Source organism: Taeniopygia guttata, chromosome 1 (genome assembly GCF_048771995.1).
Source record: "Taeniopygia guttata chromosome 1, bTaeGut7.mat, whole genome shotgun sequence".
Classification (NCBI taxonomy): domain Eukaryota; kingdom Metazoa; phylum Chordata; class Aves; order Passeriformes; family Estrildidae; genus Taeniopygia; species Taeniopygia guttata.
The window spans coordinates 54745397-54769437 of NC_133024.1; the positions used below are offsets into that span (position 1 = coordinate 54745397).

The 24041-nt window shown below is 34.7% G+C and overlaps 1 protein-coding gene across 4 annotated transcripts in view; it reads left to right on the forward strand.

Moving 5' to 3' along the window:
* Positions 1–23597, forward strand: part of DIAPH3 (diaphanous related formin 3) — a 198346-nt gene extending 174749 nt beyond the window's left edge. For all 4 annotated transcript variants that reach the window (XM_030271637.4, XM_072928486.1, XM_030271643.4 and 1 more), the window contains one exon: positions 22083–23597. In XM_030271637.4, the coding sequence (XP_030127497.4) occupies positions 22083–22339 (257 nt within the window). In that variant the 3' untranslated portion in view covers positions 22340–23597. The remainder of the gene's footprint in view (positions 1–22082) is intronic.
* Positions 23598–24041: the final 444 nt, after the last annotated feature.

Sequence of the window (24041 nt, forward strand, 5' to 3'; positions counted from 1 at the left end):
GGGATGTTGATTCAACGCAGCGTATAAGCACATACATCAGTCCCTCCTGACTTCAAGCACCTCTATTTAAATTCAGTGTTCAACTAAACTAGATCAGGGAGTCACTAAAGTAAATTAGGCAACCTGGACTTAAATTGTATACTTTTAAATTACAGCTTCTGTAATATTAACAATGTGTATCTCAAAAGACACTGCTGACATTTTTGATTGATTTTTCTTTCCATTTTCTGTCTTTAAGACACCATTACAAGAAATATAAATTATAAAAGCTGCATTTAGTTTCAATTTCTCTTTTATATAAGATATATATACATATATATATAAAGGGAAAAAGGCAAGTGCCACAGGTGCTAGATGATAAACTTCATAGTTTTCAAGACAGGTTTCATCTGATATTTTATTTTTGAAATAGTGCAATCCCAAAATTTAGACAGATATGAGTACTTAAAAAACACCTTGCTATATTTTTTTTAGAAATAGTATTTTGTACAAAGTAATTTTACCAAATGCTATTGACAAAATTAAGTGTCTTTATCCTTAAACATTAGCAATATTACATGTTGAAATCTTATTGTGACTTTAATTGTATTTGCCCATAAATCACCATTTCCTGTATGTTTTCATTGAATAGTATTTCAGGAAATTAAATTATTAAAAAGTGAAACATTCAGGCAGTAAAACTGTAGGTTACTGGTACAGGAGAAGGAATTTTAAGAAAGTGTCAAATGACCTGACTGCCATATTTCCATCTCTTCTCCAGGCAAAGCAGGATCTTACACTTATATGATGCAGTTCAAGGAAAGACCCATTTCATGTTAACATGTTAGGTGAAAATTCAAAACTCATTTGCAGCTACAGTTATTTATAATCTTGTCTTATTTCTGTGATATACAAGGAGGTATATTTGTGAAATATGTTTCAAACTTCTCTCTAATTTTCAAGGCTGTTTTTGTTAAATATGCTCAAATTCTGTTCCAGATGAATTTTGTGTAGAATACAAAGAATACAAACTTTGTGTATAACAAAGTTACTCAAAGTAATTTCCACAACTTGCAGGTACCTCAGGTTTGTTACAGTTAGGATAGTTTACCAGTAAGAAGTTCCCTGCTATGGTATGGTAAGGTAGAGTTTCTGTAAGACTGGCTCTACAGATTTGTGGTCTGTCCCATGCATGTCAGCCTGCTAAGAGCAGAGGTTCCGATGCTTTCACAGAAACAATGTTTTCTATTAAATTGTTCTCACGTCTGTACTTAAGTAAGAAATCCAGACTTCCAGAAACACACTGAAAGTTGTAAAGCATTAAGTGAACAACTAATCATAGAATTATAGAATGATTTGGGTTTGAAGGAACCCTCAAGATCTTAAAGTCCCAATGCCTCTCCCATGGGCACAGATGCCACTGACTAGGATGAAGTTGGTCAGGGCCCCATCCAGCTTGGTCTTGAGCATTTCAGGGATGTGACTGCACAGTCTCTCTGGACAACCTGTTCATTCTTCAGCACTCTCTGAGTAAAGAATTTATTCCTATCATCTAATCTATATCTGTTGTCTTTCATTTTAAAGCCATTGCCACATGTCCTGTCAATATCTGCTTGCATAAAAAGTCCCTCTTGTCGTTTTTATAAGCCCCCTTTAGGTACTGGAATGCTGCGTTAAGGTCTCTCCTAAGCATTCTTTTCTCCAGATGGAACAACTGCAGCTCTCTCAGCCTGTCTTCGTAGGAGAGATACTCCTCTCTTTGTGTTTAATACATTTACTGATTTTCTGTAAATTTCCCAAAATATAAAACTAGCTTTTGTAATAAGTTGTGGGGTTTTTGTTCTAGTATAATTTTAAAGGAAAGTTTTAGATGTTTAAAAATGTGAAATCAGCATTGTACAAAGCAGTGTTGCAAACCACAACTGCAACTGTAGACTTAAACATGAACAACTTCTGTGAAGAGTGACAGTATTTGAAGTAAATTAGATAAATCAGCTAAATTAGGTTGCTTCTTTGGTTATGTTTCAAAAATAACTACAAGTTGGGATGAAATTATTCTTAACACCATTTAGAAGATGACCACTAATTATCTGAAGAAACATTTTTGTTCCTATGGCATTGCATTAACTATTAAGAAAAGAATATTAGAAAATGTCAGGTATGCAGCAGATTTTCTTTTTTTCTTCGCTCTGGTCAAGCAAAAGAATCAATTTTCTGTAGAAATCCTTTATATAATATTTTCTTAAATTTGACAGGGGAGTAAATAACATTTGGACCTGCAATCAACATGGTTCTTCTAAACAATCAGTGATAGATTGCTTATAAGGGTTGACCATACCTAGCACATTTTCAATCAACTCCAGAAGAATTAACTTCTTATGTCCCTCTAATCTTCTAAAATTATCGTCTTTACATCCCATACTTTAATTTATGTTTCAGAATCTATTCAATATATTCAGTGGCACCTAAATTTAATAGATTTTCTTCAACTGAGTCAGTAAGAATTCTAGAATATAATTCCTAAGCCTTTTTTAATTTTGAAAATGGCAATAGAAAACCTGCACATTCAAAGAAAGAAATAAGTCATATAGGGAAAAAAGCCCCGAAAGATTTTGCTCTGTGAGCTTTATTGTTCATGAAGCTTGGTTATTGTACATTTGCATTCATTAGTTGATAGGCTGTTGAGTTGAACTTGACTTACTGCTCTGCATAGACTAATCATGCTGTCCTACACAGAATGGATGGACATTTTTGGTGTTATCTTTGACTACTTAATTCAGGTGATGTGATTAAACGTCACCAAGGTTAAATTATGAAGTTTGAATCTTTAACAGTCTATCCTTTGAAAAATTTTATGATCTGACTTAACAACTGTATCTTACTTTGAAGCTGGGTTTGAACCAGATGACCTCTATAGAGGTCTTCACCAACTTAAGCTTTTTCATTATCTGAGAGAGCTCTATCTCTTTATTAAATTTTGTGAATTAAAACACACGAGTAAATTTTGAAGTTACGACATATGCAAATGTCTCGAATATAAAGGACCTGTTCCCATCAGGAGCCATGTAGAAGATCTGATAATTAATTTTTAGTAATATTTTCACATCCATATAAAAAATAAGAAGGTCCTTGATTAGCATAAAAAGTTATTTGTCTTGCATTCCTCAGATTCAAGTTTTAATGGGGCACCAGACATTTCAGATAAGTGTCAGGAATTTTTACGGCACCTATTCTACAGTACCTACATCTTCTGTACTTGTGTTTCATGTCAGCAAGAGCCTTGGTATTTTTGCATCCCCTTTATCAGGGGAATCTCAGGCTTAAAAGGCTTTATTATTTTATTTGTGGTTTTGTTTTTAAGCTGATAAACTGAAGTATACATTCTTTGGACTTCTTTATAACTGTGATTTTGTTGGTCATGTAATTAAACAACTATCTTTGCATGTTGTCCTAAAATCCCACTGGAAAATTCCTTATTAGGAAATCACTTAATCCTAAATTTTATTTTGTAATGTTTAAGGAGAATCTGTTTACCTTTATGGCAAGCTGAGCAGTTCTGGAAGCAATACTACTGTGTTTTACCTCCTGAGGATTCACTTGCACGGCTTCAACAGGTCACAAATTTGATGGCAAAATTTAGTGACTCTGCCTCATGCTTTGACCACTAAGAGACTTTCCCTAAAGTACATATTGCAATAGTTACAAGTTTTTATCTATAACTTCTTTTCTTTATAGCAATAATAGGCATCTCAGTAAAGATGGAAAAATGCTTTGCATTGATGGAATTAAGCTTACTGTAAATGTAGTAGCCAACCTTGTCCCATTCAAATTGGAAAAACGAAAAAAAAACACTGTCAAAAATTCAATTTAGCATTACAGAGATTACTGCAGTATAACAGCCCTTTATCTGTAGTAGTGTATAAAAGCACTTCTAACAGTGCATCAATTTTCACAACCATTTAGTAGATTAGAAAGCAATTGTAAACAGAGTAAAACCCACATTAACTCCTGTCAGCAGCCTGCCTTTTTCTCAGTTATGGATTTGTTTGAAATAACAGTGAAGTCTAAAGTGATTGCATCAACATCACAGATTGTATTATAAATATGAATGAACCCATTGTAATGGACTGCATAGTAATAGATGGCAAGAATTTGTCCCCTCCCCTCAAAGTAACAGCTTTTGTAAGGGAAGAATAGCTGTGGCATAAGGAAACATGTCACTCCTCAAGAAGTTACTGGTCCTGTTGGGAAAGAGTAACTGCACCAAGTGACGGATTTTTAAACTGACCCTATTTTAATAAGTGTCTTGTATTTCTTTTAACTGAAATAAGCTGAAAGTTATATTAAAAAATCCTAAATCAAGTACTTTTAAATAAACAATTATTTAAACAACATTACTGGTGGTGTTTTTTGAGGTATGGAGAAAGAAAGTAGACATGCATGGGATTATTTATTTTGGAAAACTGCCTTTCTTTTAACTGCTTAAAAATTATAAATGCAGTGAAAATGAGAATACTACTATTTTTTCCATCATCATCAGGTAGCACAGTGGTAGTTACAATAAACTGATTCATGGCCAGTGTGGTGAAAGCTGATCTTGAAAGACTTGAAGGTTCTTCATACACAAAATCATGCAGAGTGGACTGTTTTGCATGTCTTTTTCATTTCTCCAGAAGATGCTAATGTCTCTGGCAAACACTGGTCACTAGATATTACCTAACACCTGTTTCTAAAAGGTGTTCTACTGCATATCTGGTTAATTGCTGCTGTCCATTTAGCTATTCCTTACAGACTTCAATAAGGTCTACTATTCAATTGCTTTTGTTAGAAAACTCTGGCTACCAGTGCATTGTGATAAATGTACCACAGTCATAATGCTATAAAATAGTGCTTCTCTGAAGTAAAGGGGACAGTACTGTATATTTGAGTTCCGATTTGTCACACACATGATATTAAACACTGAAGACCAAATTTGCAAATGAGGACAGATGTAATGTTTCAGATTTATGGGAGTAAAATCTGTTAGTAAAGTAACAAAAAAGATAAAAATAAAATTTTCTCCAAATTGTAAAAATGAAATGTGGCTATATTTATCTTCTCTCGCCTGTTGCATTTCATTGTTATTTTGTGAAATATTATGGCAATTACTCAATGAAACATTTTGTACAAACACTTCATTTAAAAAGTCTTTAAATTTTGGCTGAGAAAATGAGTGGTTTTCTCCATAGAGATTTGTATTTCTTTGATATCCCATGTATAATTGTAGTTTTTAACCTTCAGCTTTGTACATTTAAGCAAAAAGTTTCAGGAATGGTAATTTCACATTAGTGAATTTTCTGCTTTACCGTGTTACAGCTATTTTTTATATTTTTTTTTATATTTTTGTAAATATAACAGGAAAATGTAATTAATATTTTTGAGAATAAAATGCGTAACTAGTGCTATATCTAGATTTATATTATTTCATCCAATAAAAATATCATGGTTTGGTAATAAAAAAGGGCATTTAATGAAACTTAAAAATAATCATCACTAAAAAAATACAAAACATCAAAGAGTTTATTTTAGAGCTGTGTGATTTCTTAATTTATATTTTTCGAAAGAATTCAAACATTTTTTCTCTTTTTTTTTCAAAAAGTTCAGGTGAATGAGTGGTTTCTTAAATTGGACCCAGCATTCTAATGTAACTTCCTGTTGTTAAATGTTCCTATATAGTGGATTTCAATATTCCAAGTTAAATAAATGCACAGAATTCAAGTGCTGTTCTGTGTTCTAGACTTACACAATCATAAATTTGATTGTCTTGCCTTTCTCTGTCTTTCATTTACCTACATGGTCTTGGGTGCAGCTGAAAGTATTTTTCCAAAACTCTCTCATCCATCCTAAGTGCTCAATTCTTTCTAAGATGCTTTTTCATCTAATGCAGATTCACACGTAGCCAATGTTTTATATAAATAGATGAAATTCACTGTACCTTGCAGTAATTTTATTACCATTAGCTTAGTAATCTGTCTTCTTAAATAAGACTTAAATGCCTTTTAAAAGCAAGAGAAACTACAAAGGAAAGAAGTTGTTAGAAACTAGAATGGGTGAAGGTCCCATGGCTGGAGACCAAGTGATCATCTCATTAGGACCTGCTTTAGAATAAAATCTTCAAGAAGAAATTGCAGTTGAAACTGAACTCAGACATTGTTACTGAATTCAGACAAGTACAGTCTCCTCCTACTGACGGTCCCATCATCCCTAAAGCAGTCAAGAGTCGCTGTTCTCTGAACAGCAGAATTGTCTTCCCAAGGCAGGTGAGGTATCCCAGTCCAAGATTTACCAGTCTTTCTGGCCAGGAAGTTACGTCAGTGCACCCTCTGCAGCCAGCCAGCTGCCCACAGTGCTGCCCTTACAGGTGTCTGTCTCTCATATACTCTATTTAGTTACTTCAGCCCACTTCCCTTTCCAAGTTACACCGCTTCTGTTTGAAAAAAACCCATATTTTAAAGACTATTGGTGAGAAATTACTGTTCAAAGTTGGCAGTTTTCAGACAGGTATAGACACATGTAAAGCAGGTAAATAAACTTTATATTCAGGTGTAGATATATTGCACTTAATTACATGGGATCTGTTTAGCTTGCCTTCAGTATCTATTTAAAACTAATATAAGCTAGGCTCTATCTCTAATCGAAAGAAGCCAACAGATACCTAAAGTATGTGCTTTTAATTGTGCTCTGAAGATTGCCTTTTTCCCTTGACTAATCCCTTGACAGTGCAATCTCTTTGCCATTGTTGTTCTGCAGAGTCAGGCATAATGATTCTGTACCAGGACTACCATGCTCTACAATGATTTCATTATAGTGAAATACTGCCCCGGTGGGTACATAGGATCCATAGATAACATTCTACACTTTGTACCGCTCTCAGAAATTCTGTATTTTGTATAATTAGTACGTTACAAAACAACTTCAGCCATCCAAAAATAGATTTTCCTATAAATGAGTTGTCTCCTAAATTAGAAATACTTTTCAGCTGAATCTTCGTGTATCACAGTCCTTCCTATATGCACCTATGCACGTGTAGTGATTATGGAACTGTGCATAATCTGATGAGGAAAATGGCAGTTCTATTTTAATTCTGATGGGTATAGATCATTTGGATTAGTTTCTGAATGAATGATGGAATATATATTAAATTCTGTTAAACAATGAAAAGATCAATGAAAATAGTCTTTTCAAATGATTGAGTCTCAAGTAATAGCATGTTTTTGTTTCATACCAAAAATAGCTTTGTATGTTGGCATTTTAATTTTTTTACCATGTTGAAATCTTAATGCTTTTCTTTGCTAGTTCTTTAGCTTTATGTTTTATGGAATAATTCAAATTTAACATAATATTTAGTATGTTGTACAAATAAGAGAAAAATATTCTGTAATATATGTGTAAAATATGATGATAAGGCCCAGTTTTTATCCCTTTGTCTTTAATTTGGTGCATACTCTGCAAAAGCAGTGTTATGTGTGTTTTGGATTTTTGGGTTATCTTGTTTTTTTAGAGAGAGACTTCATAAAACATTTTCATGAAACTCAAATCTCTGTTACTTTAATTCTTACACCTGCTAATCTATCTTACTTAACAAAAATGTGTACACTTCAGAAGTAATATCTAATAATCACAGGGTTGCCTTCCCTTTTAAAGTATCATCTCTAAAGACTAAGCTTAAACACTTAGTCCTCTGTGGATGTGAATTTGTTAAGATTTTATGTAAACAGCTAGAGTTCTGTAAGTTTTGCAGGCCCAGGACTAAATCCAAGCCAATTTGAGTTTAAAGAAGTGATGATTTTCACCTCAAGGGTAGGATTCCATGTACCAATGCAGAAGTAGAAATCATTTATTTTATAGGCTGATTTTTAAATCCAGAATATGTTTCAATTTTGTCAGAAACTTGCAAAGCTATACAGAAGTTTGGGTATCACAAATCTGTCAGAGAGAAGAACCTAAAACTATAAGAGCTATGTCTACTAGAGGTAAATGTTAGTGAACATGAAGGATTTTTTAAAAATAAAAAATGGTGATAGGTAATGGCTGAGCAGTGTTCTTGGTAATGGTGTCTTTCACATTTACAATTCTTGTCAGCGTATTACATATTAAACAGTTTTCCTCTGCTTATATCCAAAGTGTTTACTGTAGCAATTGTAATTTGTTTTAATTATATTCTTCGTGTAGCCAGAAAAAGCTTTGTGAAATTTTACAGCTTTCGTTAAAGAAGTTGTGAGATATATACTTAACAGTCTATCAGGCCTTAAAATCACAGAATCTGCACCCTGTCGTCCCTCAGAAGGGGAGGTGTCATCTCAACAATCTCTTGTCTCTGTCCGGACTACAAAATCCACGTTTTATGCAGATTTTGCTGCAGTCAAAAGTCTAAAGCTCCCAGATACAGAAGTTACTTTTAGATATCTGAAGCGTGGGCTCTCTTTACCTGTTTAAAATAATCTACATTAGGGTGAAATGAAGCACAGTTTAAAAGTGCTTGTTTCTCCTCACTAATGTGAAGGGAGCCTGAAGCAGCCAGCACAAATTCATTCGGTCCACTTAATCTCATACTGGATCAAGGGCCTTTGGTCAGGCATAAGGACGCACAGGACTTTGCATGCTCTTACAAACAATTTTATATAACACCGAAGAAAAGAGTTAGGTTTGTTTCTGTACCTGCTAAACATATGGATCCATAGTCAATGAGTTATATATATTTCATAGTTGTAATTGTAATAAGGCCAGTTAAATTTGCGGTTTATTCTTTTAAATGTAACAGAATATTTCAAAGTATTCATTACCAACCAAAAAAAAAAAAAAAAAAAAGAAAAAAAGAAAAAAAAAAAGGAAATGCATCTACACAAACATAATTGAACTTTTTGCTTTAAGCTGTATGCTTTTACATAACTAAAGAGCTATAAATTTATACATCTGCTTCAGCTTACTGAAACTGTCCTGATTTTAAGCTTAATTTCTGGAAGAAATCTGTTTGGCTAGTAAGCTCAGAAGAAGCAAATGTTTTTAAGAGATGTAAGATAAATTATTGAATGCAATAACTGAATTCTTACACATAGAGGATATTCTTCCTTCACACTCCCTTCCACAAAGTTTTCCTCAGTTCTGTGTTTGAAATAAAAATACATAAATATTTAGCCTATTATTTTTGCTGCAAAATTTTTACAAATCTCCTTAGAGTCAGCTGAATTGTTATTCTTAACACTTCTAACATTGAGACTCTAGTTAATAATAGCAATTGTACATGGTATTATTTTATGACACAAAACTGAAAATTATATTTCTTCTATAGGATGCTGATTTGAAATTAATAGTAACATGCATGAAAATTGCATGTAATAAATTTTCCTTAGAAAAGTGAACTGCTGAACACTATGAGATTTTCAATTGCATTTGTTTTTTTCCTTAGCATTTAAAGCTACTCAGGTGTAGCTTTTCTCTAGAAATGAGCACTAATGAAGGTGCTAGAAAAAAATTGAGAATATATCTCTATCATGTTTAGTATGAGTGACTAATTAACTGATGAGGTAGCAATGAGTTTACACAATATAGCTGTTCTAGAAAGAAGTGTCATTTTAATAGTGATTATTTATACTGTGTTTCCTAAAAGGTATTTTTATCATCTCTTTAGAACATGGTGGGAGAAAAAGAATTCTCTTTATGAGAATTGTGTGGCGATTGTGCTCGTGTATAACTAAGAATAACCTATAGACATTCTAGCCTGAATGAATTTATGCACACATGAAACTGTATGTGCACCCTGTGTCCTAAAAAAATCTTTTCAAGTCTTTTGAGTAGTCTTAAATTTTTGAAGAGTTTCTACAGAACTTCTCCTGGCTGTCTTCTAGTTTCTTCAGTTATGTATGGAATAACAGAGGGGAAAATTGAGGATGTTTCTGGGCAGACAGGTGATTTCCATCACAGACAAACTTGGTCCTGTAAATAAGTTGTTTTATGGATTGAGTTGGCATCTATAGTCAGTACAGTTGCAAAGAAGTAAACATTAGTGATTTCATACAAGTAGCAAAGCTCACCCCTAAACAAGATTGGCAGTGGCTGATTTAAAGGCAGTGAAGTGTCTGCACATCACCATTTGAGAAGGAATTGTCATTGCTTAGATGTGATCATGTACGGGCTTGGAACTAAAGTCTAGGCTTGTAGTGGGGTGCATGGCAATATAAACTGACACAGTTAACAATTAAACAAAAGCCAAAACAGGAAAAAATTGAATTGTGTAAAAGTTTGCTATTAAAATCTGAAATCTGTCATGTCAACATGACAAGCTTCTATCAAATTCATATATGCAATGGCATAGAGTTGTTACACTATCTCCAGTTTCACTGGGGTGCCAGGATTGGCCTTTATGTTCTACATGGCAGCCCATAAGCTGCTGTGCTTTGTCTTAGTGACTGGTGATGCTGCCAAAACAGTGTTTTGGCTGTTGCTGAGCTGTGCTTGCATGATGTCGTGGCTGTCATGGCTTTCTGTCTGTCCACACACAAAAACACAAAGCCAGGAGGCTCAGGGTGGGAAAGAGGTTGGAAGAGGATAACTGACACAGCTGACTGATGCTCCATATGATGTCATGCTCAGCAATAAAATCTCAGGGAAAGGAGGAAAAGTTCTTTTTGAACATGTTCCCCTACAACCTTAAGCATTGTTTTAAAGGACTACATTTTCTCCAACTTCATTCAGAAAAGCCCTTCACAGATTTTATACTCTTATGTGTCATAGTATCAATAATATTTAGTTGAATACCCAGAGTAATTGAAGAAAGAAAAGCATTCATGCTAATTCAGATAAACTTCAGTGGTCTTTGCTGTAATATATTGTTCTCTGAATTCTTGCACTGTCTTTACATTTACATTTAAAATGAGAATGTATTTGACCATGCATGCTACAGAGAAATAAGTTAAGCATATGTTTTTTTCTTTGTGAATGTCTGAGCTTGTGTATTATTATTTTAATTACCCCTCAGGCAATCTTCTGATGTGTGATCAAGTGCAGGTCAATATTCTGAGAGTCCTTCAACATGACACTTCACAGAATAATTATCCTGTCATCGCACCTTGATTCATTGTTACATCGTTTCTTGGACTTTTTCCTCTTTCTCACATTTGCTTAGCAACCAGATCACAAGTCTCATACTTATTATTCAAGTAATCACCCTCTGCAGCACATAGATGCATCAATTAAAGCTTTACAATGAAGTATATTGTTCTGTGTGGAATCCTCAGGTGTCAGGAATTAAAAACTGATTTTAAATGTTGCAGGCTGTGTTCAAATGGCTCATCTGTGTTTATGTTAAACAAACAAGCATGCTAACAATTCCAAACAAAAGAGACAGGTCAAAATGAATGATAAAATTATATTCTGTTCTTAAAGCACTTAGTCTTTTAGAGATTTACCAATTAAATTCAGCTCTGAAATGTCTGAGTGCCAAACATTTATTTTAGCTCTGTTTTTTCAGATGCAAATCAATTTGATATCTGCTTTATATGTTCTTACCTATGGTCTTTGTAAACATTTTATGGCTAATTTTCTGATTTGTGTAAATTTCACAGCAGTTTATTATTAGAATGAAATTCAAGTACCCAGAAGCTGTCAAGATGGTTCAGTGATTTAATGTTGGCGTCCTGCAGCTTTGACTTTAATCAGCAGATGCTCTGGCATTACCAAAAATGTTTTCTTAACTGTCTCTGTCAAAACAAAAAAAAAAAAAAACAAAAAACAAAAAACCAAAAACAAAAAAACAAAGGGAGAGAGGGACATTTTTTTTTCCTGTTTGGAGTCTCCTGGTCTCCTGTTTCTGATTAAATTCGGTTTGGGTTCTTTTGAATAATTAATATACCGTGATGATCTCTAACCATTTGTTTTTAATATCACCTTTTGAGCTAAACTCATTTGCAAGACTGCTTCATAAGTCAAAACAGACAAAAGATAAACAAGTCTGTGTTTAAGAATCCTCTGTTTCTGTGGCTTAGGAGGTCTTATTGCCTTCTGCCTTGTTTTCTCAGTGAGTATAAAGGCTTCAGGGTTTCAGTAGCTCAGTTTTTCATATTCTATGTAATATTTTAAGTTCCTCCATAAGAGAGAGGTTTTTTTTTTTCTGTATGTGCAAAGGTGTGTTGCATTTTAGATTTTTTAAAACTTAAAAAAACCTCCTCCTACACAATTAGATTAACTTTTGTTAGCTGGTGATTACTAAATAGTATTTGAGTGCAATTGATGAGGAATAGAAGGAGGAAGTATTACAGTTAGCTTCTGGTGATTTTAAAGTACCAAAGTGGCTGCTAAGAGTTTTGCTGGTCAAATATAGGGCAGTAAATATGTTCATTGCGTAAAAAGTGCATGCCATTAGTGACATTAAACACAGCATTTTGAATTCACAATGACTGGATTAATTACCCATGATAATGTAGCTTGAAATTGTCTGGTGATAATACAGTGGTATTTGGAGGAGTCGGTAAAAGCCATTTTTAAATAATAAATCCTCTTTCAGAGACTGTTGAAATCAGCGTCCCTTTTCAGAGCAGTTTGTCACTCTTGCAGAGTACAGCTGTTGGTGTCAAACACACATATGGCTGGATCATGTGCAGAGCAGAAACATTTTTTTACATCCCGTCTCTCTCCACACATGAACAAGACCAATTGAGTCCATCCCAAAGAGAAGGAATAATTAGGTGAAAGCACATAGCATTAATTAGAGCATCATATAAAGAGAGAAAGAAGAATTTTCAAAGGAATATGTTTATGCAATCTTGTAGAGCTAGGGAGAGAGGAATAACTTTTCCTCTGCCTTTATTTCCCAATATTTACTTTTGCACGAGAATATTCTTGAATATGTACTATTTCCTGCTCCAAGGTTACTTTCTGCTCGTTAGCATGCTATCAATTATTTTCTGCAGAGCTTTGTCAGAGGAAAGGAAGGCCCATAATAATAATATGAAAGTTACATGAATTAAGATGATTTGGCTTCATTCCATTTCCATCCAGTGTATTCATAAAGTCAATCTTGGATGTTAATTTACACAAGTTAAACTTCACAGTCAGGTCTGCTTCTGCTCTCTTAAAAATCACCCATGCTATAAAGAAGTACAGATTAGAATTCAGAGTTCTCATAAATACTTGTCCAGGTTAGTAAATCACTACACTCTTCCCTGTCACAGCATTAACAGCATGTAGTGCTCTCTGTTGCTCTTATTCCAGAGACCTCTTTTAAAAACGTTTAAAGTTAGAGGAGCCTGAGAACCATATGCTATTCTTGCAATCTTTTGAATAATAGTGAATGACAGCCCACTGTGACTGTGACCTGTGTGGGAAGAGCTACTCCAGGATGTTGGTCCTGTGCCTCTTAAGCAATGTGAGGAGATTGTGTTTCTATTCAACTGTTAAAACTAGTACCCACCTAATTTACTTTCAGCTCTAGCCTCTCCTCTTTATGCTGTTCCCAAAAGTATTCCCAGGACTCTGTAGATCTCCCTTTAGTTTAGAAATAGTTTGATTCCTTAGGAGAAAAGAGCAACAGATGATGAGAGAATGATGGTTTTTCTCGTTGGTTTGATCTGATATTACAAAGTATTTGTGTTCAAACTTAAATCAGTTAAATCTACCAGTATTTTCATTGCTCGTATAAACCTGGGAATGGAAGTTTGGGATAAAAATAAGAAATAAAAATTGCATGGATTTGTAGAAGCAACTGGAATAGCTAATGAATATCTTGTAAACATTTTATATCAAGAGTAGTGGATAAGAAATATTAATAGAGTCAAACTTTTAAGGCAATTAGTAGAAATAGATACATGTCCTGATTAAAAGAAAATTTGGGAGGAAACTTCTGAAGGGGTTCCTCTAGAAAGCAAATTCAAGTGGCCCTCCCCCTACCACTTTGGGAGACAAATCTCCTTTGAGAAAAGCAGAAAAATCTCTTTATTTAACAAGCAAAATACTCACAAACATGGAAAAATGAATAATATTAGACAATAAAACCTCTCATTGTTCTGAAGAGATGGCAAATTTAGAAAGTCCTTGTCATGGGCTGCAGCTCAGCTTGCTCAGTTTCTTATCAGTCCTTCCTGTGCTGGAAATTGCTGTGTCCTGGGCCCCAGTGTGCCACAGGTGTGAGCTCCTGTTTTTTTCTAGGTTTTCAGTTCAGAGCATGTTTGAGCAGTTCCAAGAAAAAGAAAAAAGCCACAGTCCAGGGAACTTCTCTACCTCAGCTAGCAAAAACCTAACTAAAAGCAAAGGAGAGCTCTGTCCCACTGTCCGTGCTGCAGACAGCACAGTCCAGGAGCCAGAATGCAGAGGAGTGAGCGCAGCTTCTGAAAGCAACCTGCTGCTTCTTCTCTCCCCCTTCGCTCTCGGAACCAGTCTTAAAGGTGCAAAACTTAATATCCAGCATAACCAGAACAGACAACTTGGGATACAAGCATCATATAGCCAACCCAAGACAATACCTGAAATCATAGGATAGTTTGGGTCAGAATTGGCCTTAAAGGTCATCTAATTCCAACACCCACACCATGAGGACAGACACCACCCACGAGATCAGGTTGCTCAGAACTCCATCCAGCCTGGCCTTGAACTTCTCCAGGGATGGGGCATGTTTTTTGGGGGGTTTTGCTTGTTTGTCTGGGTTTTCTTTCAATGTGTATGCTAAATAGTATATACTGAACAGAAGCGACAACAACATTTAGAACTGTGGTGAGTAGAATCTCATAAATATAAGGTCAGTCTTTAAGATTTGCTTTGTTGTTTGGATTTGTTGTGGGTTTTATTTTCCAGAGGAAGGAGGCTTCCTACTGTGTTTTTCCTTAACAGTTGGTAAAAGAAGACAAAATTGTGTTTCTTTTCCATTTCAGTTATTTTCATCAGCATGTTGCTTATCATTCCCCATTGCATCTGCTAGTGGCTTTCCTTTGATGGCAGCAGTCTTTATGCATATCCCTGAAGTTTTTTTTATCAAAGTGCACCTTGAAAGCGGTATTCATCTATAGGGAGCTGGTTTGCAGACAGGTTTAGAGACTAAATGTGTCTACTGCTCGAAGGCAGTTTAGTTTGTGTGAGCTACATTAATTATCATCAGCTGAAGAGGGTAGCTTTAGACTATGGACTTCTGTGTATCTTGTCACAGGTCACTAACTTAGTCATCATTTTTGACTGTTAACTCTAAAGACAGTTTGGAATGCAAGATGATGTATAGCTGTGAACAAAATACAACAAGTAATAAACCACATTCCAGGATTTTAAAATACTCTAAAATATGTTAACTTCCAGTTTTATTATCATCATTTCCCTGATACTTTTTGACTTAAAGAAGAGAAAAAGTTGAAGTTTATCCTATTTGTATCTTGAAAGACATCCTATAAACATTTAGTCTGTGGATTGTTTCTTCCCTCTGGGGCCTGAAGACCTATGCCTGTGGTATTCATGTAGATCAGTATTTACCTTTTAGTTGCCTTTGTCTGACATAAATAAGAAGATTAATTTATTAATTATTAATACTAAAGTAATGACTTATGATTTATCCATTTTGAAATTAAGAGACTTAGAATTTAGTTTTTCAAGAATGTTTCAAACCATGTGCTCTAAAAATCATTAATGACCATGAAGCAGATTTTTGTTTTGGAAATGTCCATTTTGCAGTTTTCCTAGAAACTGCCAAATGTGCCTTGTTTTGGGGAAAAATGCATAAAAAGACACAGAAAATCAACTGTAATGCAGGGTGAAATAGGAAGGACGCCAAACTCCGAAGTCTGAAACAGCTGTCTTACAAGACACCTGCAGAGGTTTCTTCTCTCACTGACCTTGGGTGATTTCTGTCAGCAGCTTGATCCACACTCTTGTTCTCTTATCTTCTTGACAGGTTCTCAAGACTTTTGTTAAAATCCAGTAAGTGAAAGTTGCATTTCTTATAAAAAAAAAAAAGTCATTGTCTTATCACAGGTGAGAATATATTAGTTTAAACAGAGAAATTGGTTCAAACTCATTGCAATTGCAAAGTGTCTTCAAAAAAGATAGGTAAAACTTTGAATGGAGTGATCAGCAGGAAATTAAAGTAGTCTTTGAGAAGATATAGGGAGGAAAGGGATTAAAAGAATTTTTAAGGGCTTTACTTTAGGGCCAAATAAAAGGGAGCTGGTCCAGCATAGTTCCTCTTGTCAAATATTTGTTTGCTCACAGTTTGTAATTGACTGTCCTTGAAATTTAGTTTCTATAACTAAATTTATCTGTATTAGCCACACTGTGTGCTGATAGATTCATTTCTTGCCTTTGAAATGCACGTAAACCCCCTATATTCACTATTTCTGAAAACTGTCTCATCTAAATTGAGCTTACTGATAGTGTTTCTTCCTTGTGTTTCACACCTTTTTAATGCAACACTCAAGAACAGCAGCAACTATTAAATGATATGTGCATGGTTTAAAAAATAAATGTTCCAAATATCAGGAACACTTTTTCATGTCTCATGTGTTATTGTCTGCTTAAGATTAGTAGAGTTGTGAGAATTTATTATGAAATACAAAGGTGCAAGAAAATGCTTATCAAGGAAAGGTCTTTTGAATACAGCTCACACTCCTTTATGAATTAGGGTTGAAGCTGCAGGCTCAAACAGTCGTTACATTATAACGTCATAAGTAGTAACACACACAGTACTCCTTTTACCAGGGGCATTCTTCAAGCCTACCCTTGTCAGTCAAAGATATTGTTGCAAAAACATGAAATTAATAAAAAGTATTATAAATATTTTCCATTAAACCATCCAGAAAGAAGCTATCCTATTTTTTCATGAATGATCTTATGTAATTGATGGACCTTTTAGCTATAGCAGTCTTTCATATTATGTCTAAATTCTGGTTCTGAGGGAAAAGGCAAGCATTGAGCAGGATCTTTTCCCCTGATATTTTTCTGGGAAAATACATGAGCACAGCATCAGCATGCTGTAGCATTTTGAGAATTTCAGTTCCATGCATCATGGATAAGGAACCAGAGACAAACTGTGGCACCAAACTGGGGAGCCAGTGGTAAGTCTTGGCTTGGGCTGTTACCTTTTCCAAGCTAAAGGCCTTATGCCTTCAGGGTATTGTCTAGGAGATGACTTAAATGACAAGTAATGACTTAAAATGTAAAAATAATTTGCATTGCCAGTTATGTCAGTATGGGTGGGCTTTAGAAAATGTTGGCATAGATATAGCCTCAGGAATATGGTGTAGCATGTGGAGCACAAATCAGTGAGATCAGAAATATTCCACTGGGTTTTTGAGCATTTTCCCTGTTAACTTGGTAAGAGATATAATGAGGTTGTAGCTGCAATTGTTCTTTTTATGTTACAGTTTTGTCATGCCCTGCATTGAGATGTATGACTGTAATACGAGCATACAATGCCACACAGTGCTGTTCTCCTTATTGCATTTGCATTTTTCAATCAGTCTACAAGTATTTACATAAAAACAAAATATGTCCTTATCATCAAGACTTTTACTGAGAAACTGTGATGAAATAAAGCTTTTCAACACCCATTTTAATATTAAATATTTATTAGTTGTTTTAAAAAATCTATTTCGACTTTAGTGAGTATCTTGCAATCATTTTTTTCTCTCTCAAAGATAATATTCAACACTATTGTTGGATTTTAAAATCTCCAACTGATCATATTTTTTTTCCCCAAGTTCACAGCAGGCGACTCTCATACTACTGATTTCTTTTTGTTCAGATACTAGGGCACAATTTCCTTTTTCTGAATATCATGTATCCTTTAATAGGTTATAAGCATACCATTGTAAGTTGTGCTGTGTTAGGACATAATTTTGACTGTGGACAGCTATTTTAAGCACAATTTTCTGTCAACTGAATTTCTGAGCATTGCTGTTAGAAGTCTTGTGTGTAGATGATAGTAAGTATTTGGCTCTAGGTTTTGCAAATATGGCTTGGGAATGTTTTTGATTAACAGCAAATTTCAAACAATTAATAGCTGTAAAAACTGCATTTGAATAGGTCTGGAGGACCCACAAAAGTTCAATATTGAACAAGGGAAAGAAAATATTTCAATATCTTGGAATCTGAACATTGACACCTTTGTAGTAGACAATATGATCTCTGCCTAACCCATGCCTGGGAGCATTCACTAGCAGTAAAGTCAAAACTATTATAGGTTATCACCTCAGCATTTAGAAAACTTAATAATGGATTAAAAATTATTGATTTTTTTTCCCTCTGCATAGTGATTGTTATGATACAGGTGAATGACAAATTTCAATTGTTGTAAGTGACCAAACAGTAGAAACTTGTCTCAACTACTTCCAGTATAAACAGGAATAATAAGTTCTGTCTTTATCCAGTGATTTTTAATGTCTGATTTCTTTTTGTCTTGCTACTACCGGAAGGCGCGCCTTGCTACAGTAGGTGGACAAATAGTGCATCTCCAGAAATGTAAGCTTTCTTTTGAACAAGAATTAATGCAGAAGTGCCTTTCCATGAGTAGTTTTTGTTTAACCTTCTGTGTGTTTAATTATATTCAGTTCTTTAGAATCATATTTGAAACAATACATGTGAGTAAATACGTAATTTGTTTCAAATATAGTTTATTGTCAAAAGCACAAAACAATAGCATGTATGTCTATGATGTAATGGTTCAAAACATTTTAGGAAAAGTCTTAAGACCAGTATGGTTTGTGGATTTTCTGTGTGTTCCCTTTTTCTGGAAACATAGGTGGCCAATGTCACTAAGTCATGTCCTGGCTGTTTGGGCAGCTATATCAAATACTGTCTTCAGAAGCAGATCAAATTCCTGCTTATGACTGGTTATAGTTTCCTGCTTTCGCAGGTCTATATGTTAATTTCAGAATTTCATTACTGTGGTGGTTCAAGGTTTTAATGTCTAATAGTAGTAAATTAATGGCTTATTTATTATTATTATTGTACTTACTTTGTCAGTTAATCTTGACTTCTGGCTTTTCTTGCAAGTGAATAACTATATGCTTTATAGCCTTTATCATATGGAGCTAAGGAAGTTCGGTTTTTCCACAGTTGTGGTCAAAGCTGCATGCTAACGTGCAGCAGTTTGCAGCCATGTAGTTCCAAATTCACATGCAAGGTGCACTGTTTTTTTTAAACCACTCACCTCAACACTGACAGGTTGAAAATTAACTTCTCTGGTTTCACCACTATAGCATAGGATTTGAGGGAGGTGAGGTTACAATCCCAAGTCAAGGCAGTGGAATGGTACCAAAACACCAATGCATGTGAGTTTTGAATCAGTGTGTGAGGCAGTATAAAGTGCTTAAGTTTGGTTTTAACAGAAATTAGGTTCTGTTGTCTTAAAATAAAAAACTGAGGAATTAATAAGACTTTTTATCTTGACAGTGCCTAACTAATTGTACACTTTGATTTAAAGAGAATTCATCTTTTGCTCTGATAAGAATGCCATGAGCAGCATGTATAACTCAAGTAATACAGTGGTTAATTATTTACGTGCACATTTACCGAAGTGAAATCCAGGGCTGTAAGTAAATATGTATGCTTTCTAAGCTAGGCCTAGCAAAGTTCAGTGTTTCTGAATGAACTTTGCAACAGCCAATATGGTAAGCAGGGATTTGTCTACATCCACATATGCTAATACTGGACTTGCACTTAAGCATAGCAATGCTCTGTGGAGAAGTTCCTCCTTCCTCCTTGACTGAAGAATGTAAGCAGTAAAGATGCCACCTGATTTAGAAAGCAGCTGAAATAACAACTTTGAGATGATAATACTGTATTTAGATAAAATGTGTGCACATACTATTTTTTTAAATTTACTCTAACTGCTCAATATTATTTGTAACATGGCTGAGACCAAAGTGTCCTCATTATTAAGGAATGCTGCTAATCACTAGCATGAGACTTTGTGATTTTTCTACTGAATCTTGACATTATCATTGCAAAGGAGTTAAAACAAAAACTACACACATAAATGAAACACTGTTAAATGCACTTTTCTAATGCCATTTTTAATTGTTGCAGGACCCTTCAGAGTAAAGGGAAAGGCCAGTCATTTAAGTGTTGCACTTATTAGTCGATGCCTAGAAATTCACAACTGCTGTTGTTTTACAAGGAAAAAAAAGGCACAGCTGTCTTCAGCTTTACTCTGTCCTATCCCTACTTAACAATTCCAGACTGTAGGCAGCAATCTGTGGGACATGCTGAAAACCTCAATTAGTTACTGAGTTTCAAAGTGGTTAAAGAGTTTGGATAGATCCCATGAGCTACTACTTTTGAATAGCTAGCTTGCAGCAGTTCCCTGCTTAGGCAGCAGTTGTGTCTCTCTCTAAAGCACCTCTACTCTGCCCTGTGTACACTATGAGAAACTGGGAGATTTTACTGCTGGATTTTACGTTGAGGCCTCAGTTAATTAGAGTTCCCCATGTTTGTTATACTGTCTGATTCACCACACCTAATTCATCCTCACATTGTGGGGTGAAGGCTGCTGAAGCATAAAGTAGTTAAAATTTGGTTGGTGGTACATTTGAGAAGCTTGCTTTCAGTGCCTAATTTCCTTTAGACTTTTTTAAAATCCAACATCTATGCTTCATTTCTGATGATGATACGACAATGTGTTTTCTTATACTTAAAAGTGTTGATTTTTAAAAACCAACTATTTCTCCTGTTGCCCCTTCCTGAATGTAAGCAGGAACGTCTGTGGTGCAGCTGGTAGTTTGTGTATTGACACAGATAGCACACTTTTATCTGCTTGCAAATATGTGTTCAGAATCAATAATCATAAACATTTAAATAGAATGGGATATTTAAGAGTGCACATAGAAGGGATATTTTTATTATATATGACGGGTTTATTACATATAATTATAAAGATATGTTCATTACCAGTCATTGGCCTCCTGTGATCCAGGAGCCCTGTGCTGCTGCATATTCAAGGTCAAATTATTTTCTATAGTGTAAAAAAAAATATATATTTTTCAGTTAAGTGACAAATTAGTCTTAAAAAATTTTAATTAAGAATTGCTTATCTGATTTAGAAGATGATGGAAAGGAGGTATTTATTTTCTTCCCACCTCCCAAAAGGTGATCATACTTACAAAATTCGCTGAGATTGTCCAAGAAAGTGTGTAAAATCCTCATCCATCACCAAGAGCCCCTGGTCAGGGAATGACAGTGCAGTAAATATCTTCAGCAGCTGCCTTTTAATGTACAAGCTGTTTTCGGTAGGAATTTTCAGCACTCACATAAAACACACTGTCATGAGTGACTGCCTGTGCTCCAAAGTCATTACTATTGGGATGATGGAACATCTTTCAGCGAATAACCAAAAAACTTTAAATGTCATGTCAAGTGTGTTGAAGGCATTTTGAAGCCTTGCTCAAGGTTACATGAATATTGAGTAGGCCTGTTTTTAAAAAGTTTGAGATCTATGAGAGAAACCACTCATATGCTGGTTTGGAAAACAGTCACTTGATCTGGAAGGGGGTTGGGGAGTGACAGAAAAAGAAATCTGTCTATTAATATATGCCAAACTGCAAAACTCCTGCCTGGATGTTAACTGAGTGCAACTTTGTGTGACAGGCAATGCCAGTGATGTTTAGCAAAAAATAGTGAATTATGCAATTTCTTGAAATTACTTAGCTGCCTAAAAGTTCACTAAGGAAAGAAAAGTTATAACAATGGATAATTAAATTAAAATATATTTTAAAATACATTTTAAAATTTGGACAATTAAAAAGTATGTAGGAAATGTAATTAATGAGGTAAAACCTTGTAAGACACTGAGAGGTGCTAGGTATCTCTTTGACTCCAGTAGGAAAGGAGGATCCTGTCATGCTATATCCATGATTTTCTAAGAAATATGGATGTTAATTTAATGAAGACAAGTAAAACCTGCATCACTTCCAAGGGACCCAGTCCACTGCTTTTGAAGTGATAATATATTTTGTCTTGGCTCCTTGGCATTCATGACTCCTTGTAGTACATCATCTGCATGTAAAATTTTTCTGATCAAGAGGTCTTTTTATGTTACAGAATATTGAAACTGAGTATTTTAATAGTGAAACAAGGTTTGTTTGATTTGTCTTCTGCAGAGAACCAGAAAGGACAGCCAGAGAAGCCGTGTTCACACCACAGTATCAGTTTAAACTCGACAAGAAGCCCAGTCACCAAAGAAGTTACATATGATGTGGAAACAAGTTCTAAGGCGTTGAGCAGGGCTGTTGGGAGAAAGGAAGCCTGTCATGGAGAAGGTGGCAAAGAAAAGAAAATGGATCGTATTGGGTCCCCTCCTAAGGGAGAAGCCATTCCAGAAGTAGAAGCTCTCTTGGCGAGACTGCGAGCACTATAGAATAATCATATAACAGATTAAATAAAAGTTAAAAATAATAGTCTACACTACATCTTTAAAGAAATAATAATTTTCTATTTTTGATGTTACATATTTCTGACTTTCTAACTTCTCTGTGGATGAATGATCTGTTTCTAAACTTTATTTGCAAGACTATACAAACAATACTATAGTTTTGCATAACTGCAAGATTAGTTTTTAATATATGTTTTTACTTAATAAGCCTATGAAAAGTATCAGAAGAAGATAAATACTAAATTGTTCCAAAGCACAATCCTTTTAGTGGACAGGCTGCTAACCATCTGTTTGGAGTGCTTCTGAAAATAGGAATATCTTTTAAGTATTGTTGAATCATCATGCCTGAGAATAGGGTCAATAAATAACAGAAAAGGTATTCTTATATTTTCTACTGTAATTTTTATATTTAAGAGGCTAAAGCACCAAATATGGATCATGATAATGTCCTTTACAATTACAGTAATATACAGTATCAGCCATATTCCAGTTTGAGCTCATCAAAGAGCATCAAAGCTCCTTATAGAAGAGAATACATCTACATTATAGATATATTTACTAAATGGTAATCCATGGGCAATAAACAAAAAATATGCAAATAATGTATTTTATGTGTAATTAATATATCCCTGCTTTTAAGGTTATTATGATTATTATATCAAAATAATATATACAAGTGCTTTGATTGCAATGTTTTGCAATTGTGTCTTTAGCTGGGGAAAATGTCTTCACAGTTATTTACCAGTGTAATATTTTATCTTTTCACATGCGAATTAATATGTTTCTATAAAAGGAACATGTAATGGAGAAGATTTTTCAATTGGTTTTTCACAAACTCATTTTCCAGTAGCCCATAAAGTTTTACTTGCTGGCACAACAGGAGTTTTGCAAGTGATTGCATCTCTTTTATCCCACTGTCACTGTACAGGGTTGCGTGTTTGCTATCATATTTATTAATTGCACATCAGAAAGAGTTACTACCAATGTTACTAAGTAGGGAGCTATTGTTAGTCTCTTTGCTCCGTTATTTAAAGCTTCCTTAATATAAGAGTGTATTAGGAATCTAATATCTTTCATCTAAATTACTTTATTTTTCTTTACAAGATGCTGAAAAATATGTCTTTCAATAAGAGTCAGTTACATGAAACCAGTGTTTCAATGCTCCAGTGCTTTTTATATCCTTGTTTAAGTTGCCTTTGTACTCCTGCACTAAACATTAATAAAGTTAATTAGAACTCGAAAACTGGGCCTGATTGCACACACGGAGTAGGGGGGTTTTCAGCCATCATGGGAATCAATCTCCTGTTTCTGGGACTGTTGTACCTGTCATTATACACTAATTACATTTCCCTCCTTTGCTGAAAAGAGAGGTATAAACACAAATCAGGGAAGGATTCAGAGCAGGCCTGTCAGACAGACATCTCTTCAGCTCCCCTTGCAAACAATGGGCACAGCTGTCATACAGAGACACCTTTGGTAACTTGAAATATATCTTGAATGTGTAACTCGAAATACAGTGACTGATAGTTGTTCCACTAAGGTCTTCTGCACCTCCAGTATTAAGACTTACTACCCATATTTACAGGGTGCAGTAAAAATTACTATCTAAAAAGTCCAATATGATTGACTACATAAAATGACATTTCAAACACAAAGAAAATGCCTGTTCAAGGGGAATAAAAGTTAG